General features: G+C 39.2%; 1 protein-coding gene across 1 annotated transcript; it reads left to right on the top strand.

Annotated features, from left to right (window-relative positions):
- Window positions 1-11,968: 11,968 nt before the first annotated feature.
- LOC5578131 (flexible cuticle protein 12) lies at window positions 11,969-12,583 on the top strand. The gene is made up of 2 exons (XM_001663652.2): window positions 11,969-12,197; window positions 12,264-12,583. The coding sequence occupies exons 1-2, from the start codon at window positions 12,064-12,066 to the stop codon at window positions 12,451-12,453; spliced, it is 324 nt and encodes a 107-aa protein (XP_001663702.2). The 5' UTR covers window positions 11,969-12,063; the 3' UTR covers window positions 12,454-12,583.
- Window positions 12,584-23,193: the final 10,610 nt, after the last annotated feature.

The raw sequence follows: 23,193 nt of genomic DNA, 5'->3' as shown, positions 1-23,193 counted from the left end.
TTCGTCGGGTTTTATGAACTTCATTTACAAACTTTCGTCAGATCGCATAGGAATATTTGTGCGTTTAAAAATGTGGCCCGCGACACAAACTTATTCTTGTGATTTGGCCCGCGGTTTAAAAAAGGTTGGGCAGGCATGCCCTAGAGCGTTACGTAATTTGTGGATGCCGCCAAGGGTGAGTAAAGTAATTTTGCAAAATCTTTTTACCTCTCTAGCTGGTTAAGCGGTTTCGATAACTCGAGATTTTGTGATATCATTCAGTAAACTGTTCAATAAACTGTTTTGAAACAAGACACATCTCTAGTTTTTGCATAATTAATAATTGCATAATTATTTTTTTTTCACAGAAAGCCAAATAATAAACATTTTATTTTATAATAAATTACACTAACTTAACAAAAATGGAGTCGTCAATTTAAAAAATGGTGTTTGAAGTAAATCCAGTGCTCGAGTGTCTGGATTTTGAGTCAAAACGGTACATGCAGTGAAACATAATAGTCATTATTTCTGTGTATTATCTTTTGAACCAAATGAGAACTGTTCAAGATTCTTCGTTTGAAAGTCGTAGCTGATAAATATATCTTACATTATTTACAAGAGAATTTCTGTGGCATTTGAAGCATGCGAACACTTTGAATCCACATGGTAGTAGTGAGCTAGAAAGCACGGAAAGCAATCTCAATAAGGATATATTTTGTCATTCTCGACAAAACACATGATGCCAAAAACGACGGGGATTTTCTTTATTCCTTTATCAGTATCATATTGCATTCGTTCTTTTCTTTTTTTGTTTCATTACGTCCCCAGTGGTTTAGAGCCTTCTTCACAGCTTCGTGTTCTTATGAGCATTTCCATAGCTATCAACTGATAGCTATCTTCGCCAATTGACCATTTGTGCATTCGTATATAGTTTTTTTTTTCTTTTATATATTTTTTGCACTTCTAGCAAAGCTATAAACTTACTCCTAACTCGACTATATGGGGTACGATTGAGGTTATCACTCAACTGTCTATTGCGATCTATTACTCAGCGGTCTACTTTGGATGCACGTCTCGAGTGTAGTACAGAGAAAAAAGGGTAAAACGTAATTTGGTTTGGGTACAAGTCCGATGTATTATCTCCTATGTTATTCGCAACAAGTTTTTTTTTACGGCTGGCTTATTGGGCTTATGCCAACACTCCTGTCTCGCCGGAGTGCCATCGTGCCAGCTCTGTTCAACGTCACTAACACTAGGACGATCGCGCTAATGGGGCTATCATCTTGGATTTAGCTGTGCGCGATTCAGCAGTTCTTGCTCAGTCACTCTATACTAAAACAGACGCTGTTTGAGCCACACCTTCTTGGCGAACAGACGCTCGAGACGCACCTCCTCAATCTAGCTGATGTCAGAAGGACAACAGTACCCAGGCTGCACTACCAGCTAAGTACGAACCCTTAGCTGACGGTCTTTGTCATCGTTTGACCCGTCGAAACATGAGGTAGGAACTTGGGAGGACCAGAGCTGTGTTGGACGCTCCTTCCTAGTTGTTGACTCATCGGTTAACAGCCCATGATGTTCCCGGACAAACTGATAAGATTAATCAAGGCGAAGATGGAACGAGTGATGTGCATAGTCCGAGTATCAGGGACAATCTAGAGTCCCTTAGAATCTCGCAGAGAGTTACGGCAAGGATATGGCCTTTTGTGTTTACTGTTCAACATTGCGCTAGAGAGTGTGATAAGGTGAGCAGGGATAGACACGAGTGGCATGAGTTTCAGAAAGTCTGTTCAACTACTTGGTATCGCCGACGACATTGATATTGTAGCACGCAACTTTTAAACGATGGCGGATACGTACATCCGACTAAGGACTGAAGCTAAGCGAATCGGACTTATCAGAAGGCCGGCTCCAAAGGCACGTTCCTTACCAGTTGAGAGATTTGTGCCATAATACAGTACATAAGTACATAATAGCGAGGGGCTCAAGAGAAGGCACGGTACGCCTCCCACCTTGAATTCATATTGACATAAATGAAATCGAGGTTGTGTAAGATTTCGTGTACACCCAATTCTGTTTTTGCACGGATTTTTTTTACACGGCGGTGCAAAAAGTTTGCATATATTTTTTTCCGTAAAAACCTTGTTTTTGCATGAAATGTCGAGAAATAGGGGGGATCCCCCAGTGCCGGACAGCACCCAATACCGGACAAAGTCGAAACATTGAGAAATCATGGTCCAATCAAGATGGTGTATTAGTAGAAAAGAAAGCTATTATGTAGACTAATGTTTGCGTAGAATAACACATCCTTGAAATATGCATGCCTTTTTGAAAAAGTAGCAAAGTTTGAAAATCTTTAAAATGTTGACGTATCCCCTTAATTTTGAGCCTATTTAGTAAATATTTTGAATATGGAAAAATTCTTTGGATCCCGCAAGCATGATTGAACATAATCCTAATTTGATAGTATGAATGTATTTTGTACCATAATTGAACTAAATATGGACAAACCACAATTTTGGTCAGGCACCTCCTGTCCCTCAGTTTCGGACAACTTGATTTGTTATATGCTATCTTTGTAATTATTGCATCAGTGTCTCAAAATGCTTTCATTTTTCATGGGTACCGTCGATCATGGTATGCAATAAAATTAAAAATAATGAACATTCAGAATAACATAGTAAAATGAGCTATTTTTCATCATATATGAAAGAGGTTTTTGATAGGCATTCTGCAAACTAAGAAAAACTCAAATTATTTTTGTGGATGTTGCAAATGCATTGAATTGGTAATTATAAACTATTCCTGTAGTGTACACATTCAATGATGTTCAAATTTACAGAATTCGAGGCATTTCCAGATCGTGTCCGGTGTTGGGTGCCACCTTTCAAGATCGATCAATTTGGTACTAAAGTTCATCATCGAAATGAAGTGTCAAAATTTATATTTATATTTTCAAATTTATTTTTGTACACTATAAAAATGATAATATTTATAATAAATGGGTAACACGAGCCCATAAAATCAATATTTTTAGAATTATGAATTTAGTGGCTTATGTGTCCGGTACTGGGGGATCTCCCCCTACTGTTACTTTTTTTGCACGGTTTTTGAAATTTTGAATTGAAAACTTTTTTTGCATGGTACGCATTCCCCGTGCAAAAACAGAATCGGGTGTACTCGGGTTTACTCATAACCACCGACAACGACACCAGCAGAGAAATCCAGAGACGTATCCCTGCTGGAAGTCGTGCCTACTTTGGACTCCGCAAAACTCTTGATCGGGCAAGGTTCACCATTCGCACAAAGTTAACCATCTATGGGCACGAAACATGCACCCTACGTGCAGAGGATCAACGCGCCCTTGATTTTTTTTTTGAGTGGAAGGTGTTGCGGACCATCTACGACGGAGTGCAGATGGAAGACAGAACGTGGAAAAGGCGGATGAACCATGAATTGCATCAGCTGCTGGAAGAACCAACCACCTCGCAAAAATTGGGAGGTTGCGGTGGGCCGGGCATGTCATCAGAATGTCGGATAGTAACCCAGTGAAAATGGTTCTTGAAAACAATCCGACCGGCACAATACGACGTGGTGCGCAGCGAGCATGATGGTATGATCAAGATGAGGATAATCTGCGGACCCTTCGCAGAATGCGTGGCTGACGACGGGCAGCCATGGACCGAATCGAATGGAGACGTCTTCTACGTACAGCAGAGGCCACCCAGGCCTTATCCTGACTGGAAAAGGATAGGACAAGGTCCGGAGCTACCTCATGGTATGACTTTAGAGGGCTGATGCCTCTACGCCTTTTCGTCACCTTTTGCTCAATTCGCTCTGTTTGCATTTTGTCTCTTCAACGTCATTCACTTTTTGTGGCCGGTCACACGCCTGGGCCATGTGATGCTTTTTACGATATATGCTATTGTGCTTGTTGGTTCACTGGACTCCTTTGCGCTGCTCGTCGTGCGAATCGGTTGGATGCTGAGGTAAGTCTTGCGATTTAAGTTGAGGGTTCACTTTCGGTTCTCAAGCGCCCTAATGACCGGCGGTTCGTCGTGATCGATACTATTCGGCGAATTTCCCGACGGTGAAACTAGTCTACTCCGATGGAGAGCTCCCCGATGGAGGAATATCTCCCGAAAACGGTAACGTTATGCGTTGTTCATACTCCGTTGATGGCCGGTAGAGTGCCGAAGTCGGTCCAGCGACCGGTTGGAAGATGGCTTCCGGTTCGCTAGCGCTCCAACGACTCAAGCCGGTGATACGCTCGTAATACTCGGAATAGCCCCTGACGGTGGATCTTTCTTACTCTGGCGAAGATTTCCCCGGCGGCGGAATATCTCCTGAACAGATGTCTCCAGGTAGATGACGAGGTCGGTCCTGCGATTATGGTGGAGGGAAGCTTACGGTTCACTGGCGCCTTGACGATTATTTGCCGATGCTACTACGCGATCTACTCAGTTTAGCCTACTCCGAAGCTGGCTGGGCAGATGCCTAGGTCGGTCCTGCGGTTCCGGTGAAGAGAAACTACCAGTTCACAGGCGCTCCGAAGACCATTTGCCAGCTGTTTCTCAGCTAGTCTTTGACGGAGGACTAGCCTACTCCGACTCGATGGTGATCGGCCAAGTGTCGGGGTCGATTCTGCAGTTCCGGTTCAGGTGCCTCGACGATTTATCACCGATACTACGTTACGCTCGGTCACTCGGTCTAGCCTCCGATCGCGCTCGGTAGTCTTCCCTATGTTCTCTTTTCAGCAGGCTGTCGCGTTACAAGGTTGGTCCGACGATTCCGGTGTGAGGATGGCTTCCGATTCATCGGCGCTCTAACGGCACGACGTCAAGCGCTACTCTCTATGTCTCGTCCTTCTAACCATATCTGGATACGCAAGGTCCTGCCACGTTAGGGATTCCGTCCGGATCTGGAGCTTCGGCATTTCCTAGCTCTTCATATGGTGTGTCCTGCATTGTAGGGTCATGCTTTGGGAATAGTCTCTTGACCAGAGTTGCTTGCTGTCATTATCAACGCTTGACATTTGCTGATTTGTACAGGCCGACTGCGATACAATTCGAATCATTCCATATCACATCAACATCACCAGTGCATTGACGGCGATAGACTATGGATATCACTGATGGGTCAAATTAAGCCTTGAATTAAGCAAATAAAATGGCAATTTATCAGTACAATATTCTTGATAGTACTGCAGACGGATTGAAACTGTGTCTTGGTCACTGAAAAACATTAATAGCGTGGGTAATTACCACGTTATCACTCATTTTGCAGTGATTGTGATCTAAAGTGCGATGTCGCATCACCACTGTTGGTTGTCAGATCAAAGTGATATTGATAGTTCGCAACTGATATTGATAGGTTTAGTCCATCAGCCATCAGCTGATATGACTGATATAGTGCAACTCTCGCAGTTCATCCGCACACGTTTCGAGCGGCATCATAGGGCCCTCGATTTTCGCACTTATCACTCGGTAGGCATCTACATAAGGCTTAGCATCAGCTGCTCGATACTGCTCAAATTTATCTAGACAACCAAAAAGTACATATAACGAAATCTCCTTTTCAAGTATGCGATGCTTATATGAGCAGAGTTTCTCGTAGATGTCGTAAAAAGGCGTAATACGTGCAAAAAACTACCTTGATGGCTACAGCGTAGCGTCAAGCCATTGCCGGGCGTATTGTAGAGCTCCATCTTCGTCGGTCTTGGGCAAAACTAGTTGCCCCGAACGTTTAGGGTTGCCAGGTCTTCTTCCACTGCGTACAGCCAGCGTGTATTCGTGGTCTTCCTCGAAGCCGCCGACCTCTATCTGGTTCCAATTCAATTATTTTCGCATTTTTTTCTGAAGTCTGCCGTATTTTACACGATTGATAATATTCGCATCTTTGTACACTTGATACAACTCTTGATTCGTGCGTCTGCGCCACATACCATTTTCGAGTTTCCCACCGAGTATTGTCCGCAGTCCTTAACGCTCGAAAACACCAAGAGCTTTCCGGTCTGACTCTTTCAACGTCCAAGTTTCGTGCCCGTAGAGAGCCACGAATAGAATAAATATTTTATACAGGGCGAATTTTGTTTCCATTTGCAAGCTGCGGGACCTAAGCTGGTTACGTAGTCCGTAAAAGGTCCTATTCGCAGCCGTAACACGTCTTTTCACTTCGCGGGAAATGCCGTTGTCACATGTCACAAGTATTCCAAGATAAACAAATTCTTCAACAAACTTCAAACACATCCCCATCAAACACTACCTCAGCACCTACATCACCAAGCTTGACTCTTTCTCTACCTGCAACCATATACTTCGTTTTGGTAGAATTTATGGTCAGGCCTATCCTCACTGTCTCCTTCTTCAGAGGCACTGACCTGCGATCGATTCTAATTAGGTCTATATCGACCGCAAAGCCAAGGAGCATGTGCGACCTTGTGATAATAGTGCAATTTCTCTACACGCCAGATCTCCTAATAGCATCCTCGAGTACAATGTTTAACAGTAAATTCGAAAGTGCGTCTTCCTGCTTCATCCCGTCTAACGTCACGAACGAGGTTGCCACCTCGTCTGCGATCCGAACACTTGATTTCCAAAAATCCAGCGTACCACGTATCAGCCTAATTAGTTTCGTCGGAAAACCATGTTCAGACAATATCTACCACAGCTCATTTCTTTTCACTGAATCATACGCCGCCTTGAAACCAATAAACAGATGGTGAGTCTGCAAGTTATAATCCCGGAATTTATCTAGGATCAGTCGACAAGTGACAAAGGACTCATCGAGCGGTCTCAGTCTGTTAAACAGGATGCGCGACAGAATTTTGTACGCCGAATTCAGTAGGGTAATTTATCTGTAATTGGCACATTCCAGTCTGAACCCTTTCTTGTAGAACGCGCGTATGAGGCCATCCAACCAGCCGGTGGGCAATTCTTCGTCCTCCCATACCTTCAGAAATACTCTATGGAACGAGCTGCTCACTTCCGTGCTTGTGAAGCTCGACTGAGATTTCGTCCTTCCCAGCAGCCTTACAGTTCTTCAGCTAGCTTATAACCTTTTTAACCTCTCCTATGGTCGGTGGGTGCACAGCTTGATCGGCATCATCAATGTTCATCCTGTTCCTCGCTACATTTCAATTTTCACCGTTCAACAATTGCTGAAAGTGCTCCTTCCGCCTGGCAGCCACCGCCGTTTTATCGGTCAGCAAATTCCCTTCTCGATCATTGCACACGGCGGGCACTGGTATAGTATTGTGCCGTACACCATTGATCGTTGCATAGAATCTCCGCATATCATTCATCATGCTTTCTTGAGCTTCAGCTACCACACTTTCTTCGTGTTGCCTTTTCCTTCTGCGGTGGATTCGCTTTTCTTCGGCTCTCGCTGCCCTGTACCGCTCTCAGTTCTGTCGGGTACCGGCCACAAGCATACGGCTTCTGGCGACATTCTCCATGTCTGTCACTCTCTAGCACTCTTCATCGAACTTCCCAAATGCTCGTCTAGCTGCTGGCGGTACTGAGCAGCCAACCCATCAGTCGACAAGCGTAGCGTTCTGTTTGTTCTGAAACTCGTGACACTGGATAACCGCCCCCGAATTTCAGCTTCAACGAGATAATGATCCGAGTCGATATTAGGGCCTCAGAAGGTCCTGACATCTATGACATCTGAGAAATGTCGCCCATCAACCAGCACGTGGTCTATTTGGGAGCAGGCATCGCCACTCGGGTGTTGTCAGGTGTGTTTGTGGATATTCTTTCGTGCGAAGTAGGTACTGCTGATTGCCATCCCTCTAGCAGCAGCGAAGGTTACTAGCCGCAGGCTATTATCATTGGAAACGCAGTGGAAGAAATCTTCTTTCCCGATCTGCGCATTTGCGTCGTCGATGACTATCTTTACGTCTTGTTTTGGGCACTCTCCGTAGGTCTTATCCAGGCTCTCATAGAACTCATCCTTCATGTCATCAGACTTATCGTTCGTTGGCGCATATATGCTGATCAGACTGCAGTTGAAGAACTTGTCCTTCATTTTCAACACACAGATTCGGTCGTTTATCGGTTTCCATAGAATTATTCACTTCAGCTGCTTCCCAATTACTATGAAACAAACTCCACGTTCGGCTCTGTCACCACCGCTGTAGTAGATGTGGTACTTCAATGAAGTGTTGGCGATGGGGTCCACCGCTCGGAATTCATGTTCTCCGGTTCTCGAACAGCGTATTTCCTGCCACGTTCACGCAGACATTCCGCAGTTCACGAGTCAGTAGCCCAACACGCGCGGGTTCATTCAAAGTTCTCACGTTCCAAGATCCAACTTTCCAATCGTTGTCCTTTATTGGTTGTTGGGTCTGTTGCCGTAAAATCAATCCGTTTGCTCTACTTTTGCCTTTCTTGGTTGGGGAAGTGTCTTGATAGGCCACCTAACTAGGGTTTCGCTACCTACATCGTGCTAGAGGGGCTGCCTCCTCGGTGCTGACACGATACAGCATTGTCCGTTTGTTCTTTGCATGATGACTACGCTCATAGCCATCACAACCATCCACCTTTATCAGGGCTTTGCGCCTGTAGCTCTGGTTCTCAATAGTTTCAAGTTCTTTCGGACATGCTACGCGTTGAATCTACGCCGAATGAAGAAGCCTTCTCCATTGGACCCGGTCCTGGGCCAATCGCTTCCAATCGCCCTGAACGTTAAGCGACCTTAAATCCTCCTCAACTGCAAAAAGCCATCTGATACGCGGCTTTCCACGGAGGCGACGGCCTCTCCCTGGTTCTCTGCTGAATATTAGTTTAGCTTGACGTTCCTCCGACATGCGAGCTACATGCCCAGCCCACCGCAGCCTGCCGTGTTTTATTCGCTTAACAATATCCATTTAATTATAGACTTGGTATAACTCGTGATTCATGCGACGCCGCCAGATGCCATTGTCCAATTTACCGCCGAGTATTGTTCGCAGCACTTTACGTTCAAAGACCCCAAAAACTCTCCGGTCGACCTCTTTCAACGTCCAAGATTCGTGACCGTACAGCTCTATTACCGGAAGAATTAGACCGTACTGGAAGAATTAGAGTCTTGTACAACGCGAGTTTGGTCTTCGTCTGTAAGCTGCGGGACTTTAGCTGGTTACAAAGTCCGTAAAAAGCCCGACTCGCAGCTGCAATACGCCTTTTAACCTCGCGGGTAACATCATTATCGCAAGTCACTAGAGTTCCAAGGTACACAAATTCTTCAACTACTTCAAAAATATCACCACCTATCACCACCTCACTACCATCATCACCTATGGGCCCACGATGTCTACCAGCGACCATATACTTTGTGTTCGTGGTATTGATAATGAGCCCAATTCGCGTTGTCTCTACTTTAAAAGGAACGTATGCCTCTTCCACGGCTCGGCGATCAATCCCGATTATGTCGATATCGTCCGCAAAATCAAAGAGCATATACGAACGTGTGATAATAGTGCCATTCCTATACACGCAAGCTCTTCTTATTGCTCCTTCTTACGCTATGTTGAACAATAGGTTTGAAAGTGCATCGCCCTGCTTCAATCCGTCTAAGGTTACGAAAGATGTGGAAATCTCATCCGCAAACCGTATACTTAATTTCGATCCTTCCAACATTGTACGAATCAGTCTAATCAGCTTCGTCGGAAAACCATGTTCCATCAGGAGGTGATATGCGTGCCTAATATGGAGAACAATAACACACAATGTGAGTGTATAGATTTTATTGCGAACTTATTTGATAATATTTTAATTCCTACACACCAAATTTTAAGTTTGCCTTCCAGCAAAATGAAATGCTGGAATGGATTCAGCAATGCATATTTTGCTGATAATTCAGTAAAGTAAACTTTGATTGCTGCATATTCAGTAAACTTGGAGTTTACTGAAACTATCAGCAAGACATTTGTCAAAAACTTGTAGTTTTTTCTTGTCACCAAGAAGATGGTTCTTCCATTCTATAACAGGCAATTGTAAGTATTAAAAATCTTTTCAAAATATAGAATCATTTTACGTTTGTTTCTGTTTTCAGATATTGCTATAAAATCCATTCGTTAAACCGGAGGAAGAATCAGATTGCTACAGAATAACACCGACATATGCTGGAGTCTCCGCCAACTCGTAGAACCTATTGGAAACAAATGATCACGAAGTCTTTCATAGAGCAACGCTTGGTGGCAAATAGAGTGATAAAATTACATTTATTATATAATTAAAACATGTGACACAATAAAGTATTACCTTAGCGTGGATTCATAAAGCAATTGTTTCATTAAATCTAATTCACGAATGACTGAAAATATTTTAATTACTGGTTGATCAGCAAATGCGTTTACGCATTGCTGAACGTTCAGCATAAGAGCTGTCATTTTTCTGGCAATCCAGATTGCTGAACGATCAGCAAATTTTATTTTGCTGGATGGATTGCTGAATTTACAGCACAAAAAAAAACAGCAAAGTTTTGCTGGTTACCAGCAATAACAATTTAGTGTGTAAGGATAATATAGCAAAAAAATGGAATTAAATGGTATACTACTAAATGGGGTAGTAAATGATGAAATTCCTACAAAATTCATTTACTTACAGATATTCCACTAAATAGTTATAGATTTATTATCAGGTAAATTTGGTAAAAACCTAGATATAATTAAACTTGTTTGTGCCTTATTCCTCATTCACATCACCTCGAGTGTTAAAAATTCCAGCTCGGATACCACCAGTCCAGCTCCCACCGTGGTGCAGTCCTCACTGCTCAATCACGCGTCAATAAAATCATCAACTTAACTCATCTCTTGCCAGGACCTGAGCTCTTATCGGCGCGTATTGCGTCGTGCCGACAGATTTAACTCGTGAGTAATGTTCAATTTAAGTCAAGTTTGAGGAAACCTGTTCCGCCGTTCCTCTCTCACATTTCGCGATCCCGCACGAAAACGCAAATCTACTCAAACCTAAGTTGTTTTAACGCAAAATCGTAGTCGAGTCCAATAACTCAAAATTAACTGAATTCCCAAGGTATAATTTGTCTTGGAACCCATTAGAAAATGTTTGCATACATTTAAGTTAATTCAATGCAAAATTTCGTTCTTCCAAATCAATTACTACAAAATAACAGCATTTACCCAAAATTGGTTAATTGGGCCAAACTACTTCCGTTGAGCAAATTCTATTTGTGACAACTTGCGTGAAAAAGGGAGAGAATACCTAACCAAATAAACTCTAAAATTAGGTAATTTTTCTTCTCCGTGCAGTGTCTTCGATTAGGATCGGATGCAACGCGCTCATCAAAATAGCAAATTGACTGCAGCACGACCATAATCTGTAATATGAATTTGAGCTTGAGCTGCTGATGAAGTGTCTTTCACTCTGCGGTTTGTGCGTCTCGTTCAGGTTCGATACCAATGCAAGGATAAGCGCGTATGGCTGGAATTTCAATTGACTAGCTGAGAAGCAGGGTTATTTTATGATTATTGGATTAGAAACAAAACTGATAAATGGTTTGTCATAGAAAAATGAATGGTACATAATCCATGTTGCACCATGAATTAAAATCAGTTCAAAAAATTGTTACAAATATCAATGTGTAATAAAGAGCATTTAAACCTCTCTTTTCATTATACCTGAAATGTAACTTGTACCATTCTGGCACTACTCAGCCACGCCAACTTAACAAAATAGTACAATCAGCTACCGTGAACCGACTCTTGCATCCTGTGCGTTGCAATTCGATCCAACACGTGTGAGATCCTCGTTCGCCAAATCGGGAGATCTATGATCCAACCGAGAAGCATCAATTACACCGTTTAAATGTCGCCTCTACCGCCCAGTTGATCTGCGGATAAATGATGTAACATTGACGGTTCGACTAATTGAGATGAGTCTATTCAATTACCTAGTTCTATCGAGTGATTCTTGAAGGAGAGCTGGGTGGAGTTTGCAGTGAGAATATTTTTCCACTGCTTTCTTTACGCAGTGGAAGTACGCTTATTTTTTCTATAAAAGTGGATGTAAGAAGGGTTCTGTTTAGTCGTCTCCGGTGTGCTGCTTAGAATAGATTTCAGTGCAAGTTGAAGTAGGAGAGTTCATGAAAATGACACGGATAGTTGTGTTTTTCGCTATTCTGACTGTTGCGCTAGCGGTTCCAGCAGATGACTCGGCCAATGCTCAAATCCTGAAATACGATAGTGAAAATATTGGCGTTGATGGGTACAGATTTGAGTAAGTGTGATGTTCGTTACGGCAAAATATTCAAATGCTAAAGTGTATCAAAAATCTCGTCAACAGATTTGAAACCAGTGATGGAACGGCTCGCCAGGAGCAGGCAGAACTTAGAAATGCTGGAACCGACCAGGAAGCGATAGTGGTTCGAGGATCATATTCATATGTTGGTCCTGATGGAACGCAGTATGTGATCAACTACGTGGCGGACGAAAATGGATTCCAGCCGGAGGGGGCTCATATACCCAAGAAGTAGTTACGGCAGATTGGGCAACTAAGAAGCTAGTCTTGTACTGAAGATGGACAACCAAACCAAACCACAAAATCATAGTTGAACACGAAATTACTAATGCAATAAAAAACTGTTGTTGTTAAGTTATGTTAAAGTGGATTACAAAAATTACATGAGAGAAATCACAGTGGTTCGACAGTGGCTTCTGAGTTTACGGGAAACATCATTGTCAATGTCACAAGTGTTTCAAGGTACAAATTGTTCAATATTCTCGTTATCTCAGCACCAACAGCACTTGACCTGCCTCTGCCTGTAGCCATGTTCTTTCTGACCATCATACCGGTCAAGCCTATCCTTCCAGATTGTTTAATTTTATTTGTCTCGCAGTTTGCCTCACAAGAGATTCTCTTTCACTTTCAAGAACTACTTATTTTGTCCTCCCATGTATGCTGATGTGTATGAGTAACCTTTCATTGTAGACTTTTTCATTTATTGGCTGTTCAAATTAAGAACTATATCATTTAATTCCACTAGAGTTTGTGTCCTTTGATAGATACCGTAAATTTGGGTGAAATTGATCACCGTGTCACTCGATTTTATGTCTTCCAAATGGAGCACAAATATCAATGTAACCTGCAGGAAATGGACGTTGTTTGACGTACCATTGTCGAATTGTGTGCTGTGAATAGTTTTTTTGCGTTAAAGAATGTTTATTTCTATGAAAATAATGTAAAATTCCAAAATTATATTCGGTGCAGTATTCACAAACATTCATAAACTTCTCAGTGCCCATCGTACCTCCGTGCTGTGCGTACACGAATTCTCTCTGCTCTTGGGAGTTTTTTAAAAACTACTTTTCAGTGCTACTAAAACAGTTCTTTTCAATACCATTTTTTCGGTTGTAGGACATTTTCTAGAAAGCCAAACCCCAGAACGAGATTCCCCAGAATGACGTTTCCCAGAAAACTATTCCCCAGAATTGTTTTTATACGTTTCAGTGGAGTTATTTAGTTTTTTTTGTCGTTAAAAAATGTGCCTACTAAATTAATTCGAGTTCCCAGAAACTTGGAATCTCGGACAAAGTCGTAAGTTCACCCAAAATATTGTTGTCAAATTTATTATTATGGATCTCAAGCAAATAAAATCCGAATGAAGTCAAGATATAAGTGCTCGTTCAAGCAGACTACTTTATTGTGACTGAAGTTAATATTAAAAAAAAACGTGTAAAATTAGCTAATGAGTAATTAATCGTACATCATTAGACGCGTTAATGAATTCTCCGTTGAATGGTGCTTAGTGCGCAGCGTTAAAATCGAGATAATCGAAGAAACACCGGGAATTATATTTTATTACTGCGGTACAATTTCGATTCGCTTTGTATTGAAAGTGAAAAAAGAACAAAGCGACCGTAGGCCGTATACAGTACAAGAAAGGTAGCAACGCGAACAGAATGTCGGTGCAGTGCCATGTTTGTGCTAAGGGATTATTCCCTTTCGAACGACAGAGTATTTAGCTTTGGCGGTTGCGGCCAAGTGCTGCATACGAAATGTGCGGATTTAACAAACGCTGAAGCTACAGCTCTACGTGGAAATGTGTCCATAAAATATATGTGTCACGATTGCCGAAAGAAACAAGTTTGTTTAAATACAATGATGAGCAAATGGGAAGAGATTGTGACGGCAATCAATGAAATTAAAATTCGTTTGCAAAAAATTGAATCTAATTGTGAAAGAATGAATGTAGCAGAGATGATATCGAAAAGTGAACAAAACATAAAAACGATCATTGAGCAGTCTATTAGTGCACAAATGAGTCGATGCAGAAGTCTAGGAGATCAATGTCTCGTGGTCGAAAAAGATTTACAAAATATAGATGTTTTTGTTGTGGGCGAAGGCTCAGCAGTTAGTGATGAAAATTCATCTTCCAGCTATGCTGCAGTTGCGAAAAGCAATAAAAATACGAGTGTGAGTGATTCTGTGTTGCGTTCGGGTCGCATTAGAAATAAAAGTTCTGTGACAACCCCTACAACTTTCGGCAATGGTCGAAAGTTGAACAACCGTCGGATCGATGCCAATGAAGTGATTATGGTAAACGATAATAGTGGGAAAAGTTCCAAAAAACATTAGAATGCACAGTGCGGATTAAGCCTACCGTGCAACAGAGCAACCAACAGACAAAGAAAGAGGTAAGGGAAAAAATCAATCCATCCCAAATGGGTATCAAGAGTGTGCGTAATGGGGTGAATGGTGCAATTGTGGTTGAATGTGGAACAAAGAATGAAGCCGAAGGGCTTGTCAATAAATTAAGAGATGAATTAGGTGAAAATTATGCCACTAAGATTGAGCAACCAAAAAGACCTAGAATCAAAATTCTGGGTGTCGAAGATGAGTATGAGTCCGATGATTTGAAAGACATTTTGAATAGTCAGAATGATATTTGCAATATTGAATACTTGCGTATTTTGAAAACAATCAAGCATCGTAGAGGGGTTTATACTGAATTTACCCTTATTTGTGAAACTGACCCAGGTACATTTGAGCAAATTATGCGTAAAGGAAAACTTTATATTGATCTAAGCAGCTGTAGAGTTACAGAAAGCATTGATATACTACGATGCTACAAATGTTGTGGTTATGCTCATAAATCACAAGAATGCAGAAATCAGCTTCATTGTGCAAGATGTGCAGAGGGCCACGATATTAAAGAGTGTTCATCGGAACAACTAAAATGCATAAATTGCGTAGTTTTAAATAAAGAACGGAAAACAAAACTAGACGTAAATCATAGCGCAAGAAGCTTCAACTGTCCAATTTATTTGAATAAAATTAAGTTTTCAAGACGATTCATTGATTATGAGAAATAGCAATCAAAAAGTAGGGCGGACATTATATTTTTGAATATTTCTGGAATTACAGCCCATTTTGATGAACTTAAACTACTTGTGGATAATAAAAAACCGAAACTGGTGATGCTAACTGAAACACATTTGACAGTTGACATCAATATTACTGTATATAGCATAAGAAATTACAAGATTTGTTGTTGCTTTTCATGTTCAAGACATACTGGAGGAGTAATGATGTACATTCACAATTCTATAAAGTATCAAGAGATAAGTAATGTAATGGTAGGACAAAATTGGTTGGTAGCAATAAATGTAGCCAAAGGGCTAAGAACTGGAGTGTTTGGATTGCTTTATCATTCACCAAATGGTAGTGATAAAGAATTTCTAGAATATTTGGAGCATGATTGGTTCGAAAATGTACTGAATGACAGTCAAATGAATTTGATTGCTGGAGACTTCAATATCAATTGGCGGAATCCAAATGACAGTGGGAGTTTACGTAATGTTACACAATGTTTCAATTTAAGTCAAAAAGTTCATGAAGTAACAAGACGTACCAGATTATCGGAAACAATAATAGATTTGGTATTCTGTAATGAGGAAACTATTCGAGTGTCAGTTGAAGATGAAAGTAAAATATCTGATCATGAAACGTTGAGAATTGATTTATTTGATAACTCCGAGCCTGTTGATGATTTCCTGACTATTAAATGCTGGAAAAAATATACGAAGGATGCACTACTGACAATTTTGAGAGAAAAATATCAAAATGAGAGCCCTAGATTGTTAGACGAAAAAGCAGATATTTTAGGAACTATTTTGAAAGAAAGCGTAAATAAACTTGTTGTGATAAAAACCATAAAATGTCGATCTCGTAAAAAGTGGTATAGTTTAGAATTAAAAAATCTACAAGTTTTGAGAGATGAGGCATATAAAAAGGCGAGCACAAGTTGGGACGAAGCAGACTGGCAACATTACAAAGTATTACGTAATGAGTACTCACACTCTATTAGAAATGCAAAGGCAGAATACACGCAGAGAAAAATAACCCAAAGCAAACATAATAGTAAACAACTATGGAAAACATTAAAAGCATTGTGGAAAAATCGTGAAAACCCTGCTAGTTGTGTCAGTTTCAACGGAAACAGCAGTGATAATGATCAAGAAATTAGCGAGAAATTTAACTCATATTTCATAGATAGTGTCCAAGTGATAAATAACAGTATAGAAGACGTTCCTGATATATGTAGTGATAGAAATCCCCAATTGTTAGAGAGGTGGAGTGTATTTCGCCGGATTTCAATGGAAACTTTAAAAAATGCGATATATATACATTCGAAGTAACAGGTGAATATTTACTAGATATAATCAATGAATATCTTGAAACAGGACATTGTCCGAATGTATGGAAACAGTCAATGGTTGTACCGATTCCAAAAGTATCTGGGACAACAAAAGCTGAAGAGTTTAGACCAATCAATATGCTGCCAATTTATGAAAAAGTACTAGAAATCATTGTGAAAGATCAATTACTGGAATATTTAAGTGATCAAAATATATTAATCGATGAACAATCTGGATTTAGACAGAAGCATTCTTGCGAAACAGCACTTAACTTACTTTTATATAAATGGAAACGAATGATCGAAGAGAAAAAGACAATTGTTGTTCTGTTTTTGGATTTAAAAAGAGCATTTGAAACAATATCACGCCCTATCTTATTGAAAACATTGCGTGATTATGGAATTGCGGGAAAAGTCCTGGATTGGTTTGAGTCATATTTGACTAATAGAACACAAAGGTGTCAATACAATGGTACAACTTCTACACCCAAAGCTGTACCGTTAGGAGTACCTCAAGGAAGTGTTTTAGGGCCATTATTATTTATAATGTACATAAATGACATGAAAAAAGGAATCAAATATTGTGATATCAATCTGTTTGCAGACGACACTGTTTTATTCATTGGAGAAAAAGATCCTTCGACAGCAATATGGAAAATAAGAGAGGATATTGAAACGTTGGCAAAATGGCTAAAATTCAAAAAGTTAAAACTAAACGTACAAAAGACCAAATTTATGATTATAACGAATAGAAAACAAATTAATATCGAAGAATTTAAACTCGAAATTGACGGCGCTAAAATCGAAAGAGTAGAAGTATTTAAGTATTTAGGGATTTATATTGACCAGAAATTGACATTCAAAGTTCATATAGAAAGTTTAGTTAAAAAAGTAGCTAGAAAATATGGTATGTTGGTGCGTCTGAAAAGTCAGTTAACATTCTGGAGTAAAATATTTCTATATAAAACATTAGTTGCGCCACACATAGACTATTGCTCATCGGTTTTATACCTCGCTAGTGACATACACCTGAAAAGACTACAAAAATTGCAAAACAAATTTATGAGATTTATTTTATGTTGTAATAAGTATACCCCTGTTCGAACTATGTTAGAGACACTGCAATGGCAATCTATTAAGCAACGTATTATTTTCAATGTGCTTGTACTGATATATAAACTGACGAACAATCTTTTGCCAGATTACTTGTGTAATATTGTTGTGAGAGGGAGAAATTTACACCAGTACAGGACAAGACATATTGACGATTTGCGTGTTGTGCCGTTCACAATGACCACAAATCAAAAATCAATATATTACAGTGGAATAAGAACATTCAATCAGTTGCCATTGGATGTAAGAAATGTAAGAACTGTTAATGAATTTAAACGAAAATGTTCTGTATGGATTAAAATAAGCATAGATTAAGATGATAACTTATGAATTTTTGTATATATATATATATATATATATATATATATATATATATATATATATATATATATATATATATATATATTTTTTTTTTTTTTTGTAACAATTTGTGAATTCTTGTAAACCAAACTATCTGAAGATAAATAAATATGAACTACTATAAACATTTTAAAAGGCGAGTATTTGATTTCCTTTTCTCTGGCAAACCATCTGAGGGGCCGTCCATAAACCACTTGGTCATCTATGGGGGTGCATGGTTTGGCCAAAGACCGCGGCCCATACAAATTTAAAAAAATTTGTACGGACAAAAGACGAAAGATTGAAATCCATCGTTACAACGGGAAAATCCAAAATAAATGTGTACGTAGTTCACCAACCAAAATTCAAGGGGAAAATACTGTTTAACAATTTTTCATCTGCTTAACATGATAATGTTACTGTCATTTCCCTGAATATTATTTCCCCGAATGCCAGCTTACCGATTGACCCATTTCCCCAAAAGACATTTCTCCGAATGACTCGTTTCCCCGAAAAGTGATGCATTTCAAACAGGTGCAAGAATTATTTACATAGTACATTTTGCCAAAAATGCCGATGATGGTGAAACTAGAAAGAACCGCAACCTTGAAACACATAAAGTTATGACTATAAGAGCTTAAAACTTGTCGGGAAACTAGGCTATTCGAAAAAACATGGTGTTCTGGGCACAGTCATTATGGGAACTGGTGTTCGTGGAAACGAAATTCGGGGAACCGACATTCGGAGAAAAGTAGCACAACCATTCAAAAAAAGCTGCTCTTACATATGTCATACTATGTTTTATGATCAAACATGACCAAAGCTATTGAATTTTTTTGTTTTCATAGTTATTCCTCCTTCTTATAAAATTGGCTATTCTTTCTAATTGTATTTCCAAAGGGTGAAAAGAAAGGAGACTGTCACGTTTTGCCAGAAACTCTTAAAGATCGCAAACTTCTTCTCAAACATCTTGAAGAATAGATGCACAAATTTTTTACTTATGACGACAAAACTGAACGTTTGTTCAAAGTCGTCTTGAAAGGTCTCTCAAGTGATTATAAGTCACCTGAAGGGATCAAAAATGGAATAAATGATTTACTTGAATTTTCCCCAGTCCAAGAAATCATTACGAAAAAAAGAACCCAATCTGGCATTGTTCGGAAAGGGCTTTCTCAAGAATAATATTTGATTCATTTTAACAAAAAACATCTAAATAATATTAAAACTTTAGAAAAAGCTAGACTTATGTTTGATGTCCGTGTGACATGGGAACATTTCCAGAAACCTGCAAAAGTGGGGTCATGGTACAAAAAAATGCAGCATGGATGCTAAATGCATGATTTGCGGAGGTTTTTCTCACGCTTAGGACGTCTGTCCAGTGAAGGAAGATACCACCAAGTTTATATGCTCGAAGTGCGGGGGCAATCATAATTCAAATGTTTGTGCTTGCCCTTCGCGTAGGCGAGTCGTCGAAGCTCGTGCCAGGCAGATGAACGGTAATGTCCGTTACGATAACGGTCGTTTCCGGAATTTCCCAGGTAGAGTTTCGAACAATGCTCATTTTACAGTTAACGATCGCTTGATTAAGAATCATACCCAGCAGGAAGATTATAATCATGCTCATTCACAAACTAATTTTAATCCGCCGGGTAGCCGTTCGAATCTTTTAATTTCGAATGTATCTACCCAAGGTAAATCATTTGCCGATATCGTAGCAGGTAATTTGAACTCCTCCCCTTTTCATACTACGAGTACCCGTTCTAATTGTTTTAAATCAAATGGAAAAAACCCTGTCGCCACAGGTAACTTCTACTCAGCCTCTACGTCTACCGAAAATTCTAACGGGAAATCATCAGATAATGTACCCACATCAAGTGAAATGTCTGCCTATGATTTTAATTTTCTAACTGAACGATTGAATCTAATGATTGATGCAATGTTCAAAGCCACCACTATGACTGAAGCAGTCCAAGTAGTTGAAAAATTTACTAATCAAATTGTTATTGGATTACGTTTTCTAATGGATCTAATAAATAGTAATTTAAATATTTTATATTGGAATTCTCGTTCTTTGAATGGTAGAGAGGACGAGCTGTTCAATTTTCTTATAGCTCATAACGTGCATATAGCAACCTCAAACTAAAAAACACATCCTAACTTGTTTGTTTATCGTAATGATCGACTTGATTGGGCATGTGGGGCAGTTGCAATCATCATTCATAGGCGTATACAACATCAACTGTTTTCGTCATTTGAATTTAATGGTTTTGAAACTTTAGGCGTTTTAGTTGAAACACAGCTTGGTAAATATACTTTCATAGCTGCCTGTTTGCCTTTCCAGTGCTCTGGACAGCAAGTTAATTTGCTCTAAACTGACTTGCGATGCCAAACATCGGTCATGGATTGATTCGCAAAGAAATTCAAACGGCAAAATTTTATTTGATGAGTGCCCTTTAGGATGTTTCTCACTTTAATACCCTGATAGCCCTACGTGTTTTTCCTCTTCTAGAAATCCATCTACGATTGATTTGGATTGACTCTAGTCATATTTGTAGCCAACTGATTACTCATGCTGATTTTGACTCTGATCATGTCCCTGTTACATTTCAAATATCCCATGGAGCGATTCTCAATCCTATCAGCTCCACTTTCAATTATTTTCGAGCCGACCTGAATATATACGAAACATATATTGACCTTATTATTCTTAGTTGATATATTTAACAAATATTTTCAGTTAGCATATTTTTCTGACAAATGGGAAAATTCTAAGGTTGTACCAATATTAAAACCAGACAAAAACCCTGCAGAAGCTTCTAGCTATCGTCCAATCAGTTTGCTTTCCTCAATCAGTAAACTTTTTGAAAAGGTCATTTTGAACAGAATGATAGCCCACATGAACGAAAATTTAATTTTTGCCAATGAACAGTTCGGATTCCACCATGGACCTTCAATAACTCATCAACTTTTACGTGCAACAAATTTGATCCGTTCCAACAAACCTGAGGGCTATTCTACTGGTCTTGCTCTTCTAAACATAGAAATAGCATTCAACAGTGTTCGGCATGAAGGTTTGATCGTAAAATTTAAAAACTTCAATTTTTCAACATACATTGTTAGAATAATTCAAAGTTATCTGTCAAATATTACACTTCAGGTTAATTATCAGAATTCCAGATCTGAAAGACTTCCTGCAAGAGCTGGTGTTCCTCAAGGCAGCATTTTAGGACCAATATTATATAGCATTTTCACATCTGACTTACCTGAGTTACCTCAGGGATGTCGAAAATCCTTGTTTGCGGAAGACACAGGCCTCTCCGCCAAAGGACGAAGTCTGTGTGTCATCTGTAGTCGATTGCAAAAAAGTTTGGATATTATTTCTTCATACTTGCAAAATGGAAGATTTATCCTAATGCTTCCAAAACTCAACTAATAATATTCCCACATACACCAAAAGCTCTTTATTTGAAACCTTCAAGTAGACATGTTGTCACGATGAGAGGGGTTCCAATAAATTGGTCAGATGAAGTTAAGTATCTAGGGCTCATGCTAGATAAGAATGTAACTTTCAAAAATCACATTGAGGGCATTTAAGCCAAATGTAACATATATGCAAAATGTCTCTATCCCTTTGCTAATAGAAAATCAAAACTTTGTCTTAAGAACAAGCTTTTGATATTCAAACAAATTTCCAGGCCAGCCATGTTGTATGCTGTACCAATATGGACTAGCTGTTGTAACACCAGCAAGAAAGCTCTGCAGAGAATTCAAAATAAAATTTTGAATATGATTCTGAAGCTTCCTCCCTGGTATAATACTAATGAGTTACATAGAATATCCAATGTTGAAACATTGGAACAAATGTCAAATAAAATAATTAATAATTTTAGATAAAAATCGTTACAATCTTCTATTCACGGAGAAAAAAGAATTGTCCAGTCAATCATATTTGCTGGTAGATCAATCATATTCTACATTGAATTTCAATCAACCATACAATAAAATTGATTCAACAATATTTATGGTTGGTTTAACTATTTGGTATGATTGGTTCAACTATACAAAATAATTGAATCAACCATAGATATGATTGACTCAATATTGATATACAATCATAACAATGGTATTGTTCTTGATGTTGTGTTGTCAAAACCGATACGAATCTTCTTTATCGACATTGCAAAAATGCGACAAAATGTAAATAAATATGGGAGCAGGAATACAAACCACTATCTTGTGAGTGATAGTTAATCAACTTACATCTACCCCAACATCGCTTGTTGGTAAACTACGTTTTTTTCCAGTACAGCTCAAAACGTTTCAAGGTCATAGTGTGCAGAAAGCTGATTCAACAATAATATGATTGAAATATTCATGTGATGGAAGACAGAAACAAAAGCAAAAGTGATTGGGCAAACCATACTGTCTGTTTAGAAGTACCGATAATATGCTTGTAACAATCATATCCAGGCATGTTGAAACAACTATCGGAAAAGTTACGTCAATCGTGCAAGTATTTTCTGCGTGATTGCCACGACCAATGCGTTATAGATTTAGGTTAAGTCAGGTTAAGTAAATTGAAAACATGTTTTTTTCTTCTCAAAGCAGGTGAAATCAACTCACCTGTAAAAAATCAGAACTGCTACGGCAAATGAAATGTTATATGTTGTTGAGAAAATGTTATAAAAATCTTATAATTGTTTTACCAAATAAGGATGATAGTGCTGTCTAACAACACAGAACGCCTAGATATAAGAAATAAATGTAAAGTTTGCAATAACACTAAAAAAAGGAGGTTAAGTCCCAATTTACCAATGCAAATACAAGTTATTATCAAATAGCGTATTCCATTGCATGACATGTTCATGTTATCATCATGCTCAGCTATCTTTTGACAACTCGCTTAACCTACCACACATAAAAGCGAAACCAACATCATCCTCTTGACAAAAAAAAAATTCATCATGAATAATTTATCAAATCCTGTCGATATCGATCGAGTCATGAGCTAAAATTATAATGCACCGAGATCAGCACCGATTGACTGCTGTTGTCCGATTGGATTGTTTTAGTGGGATGACAAAATAAACCAGTTTGAAAAATTTGAGAAAAAGTTAGTCTTCT

Source organism: Aedes aegypti, chromosome 2 (genome assembly GCF_002204515.2).
Source record: "Aedes aegypti strain LVP_AGWG chromosome 2, AaegL5.0 Primary Assembly, whole genome shotgun sequence".
In the NCBI taxonomy this organism is placed as follows: Eukaryota; Metazoa; Arthropoda; class Insecta; order Diptera; family Culicidae; genus Aedes; species Aedes aegypti.
Note: the sequence above shows the minus strand (reverse complement) of the source record. Positions and strands in the feature narration are given on the sequence as shown.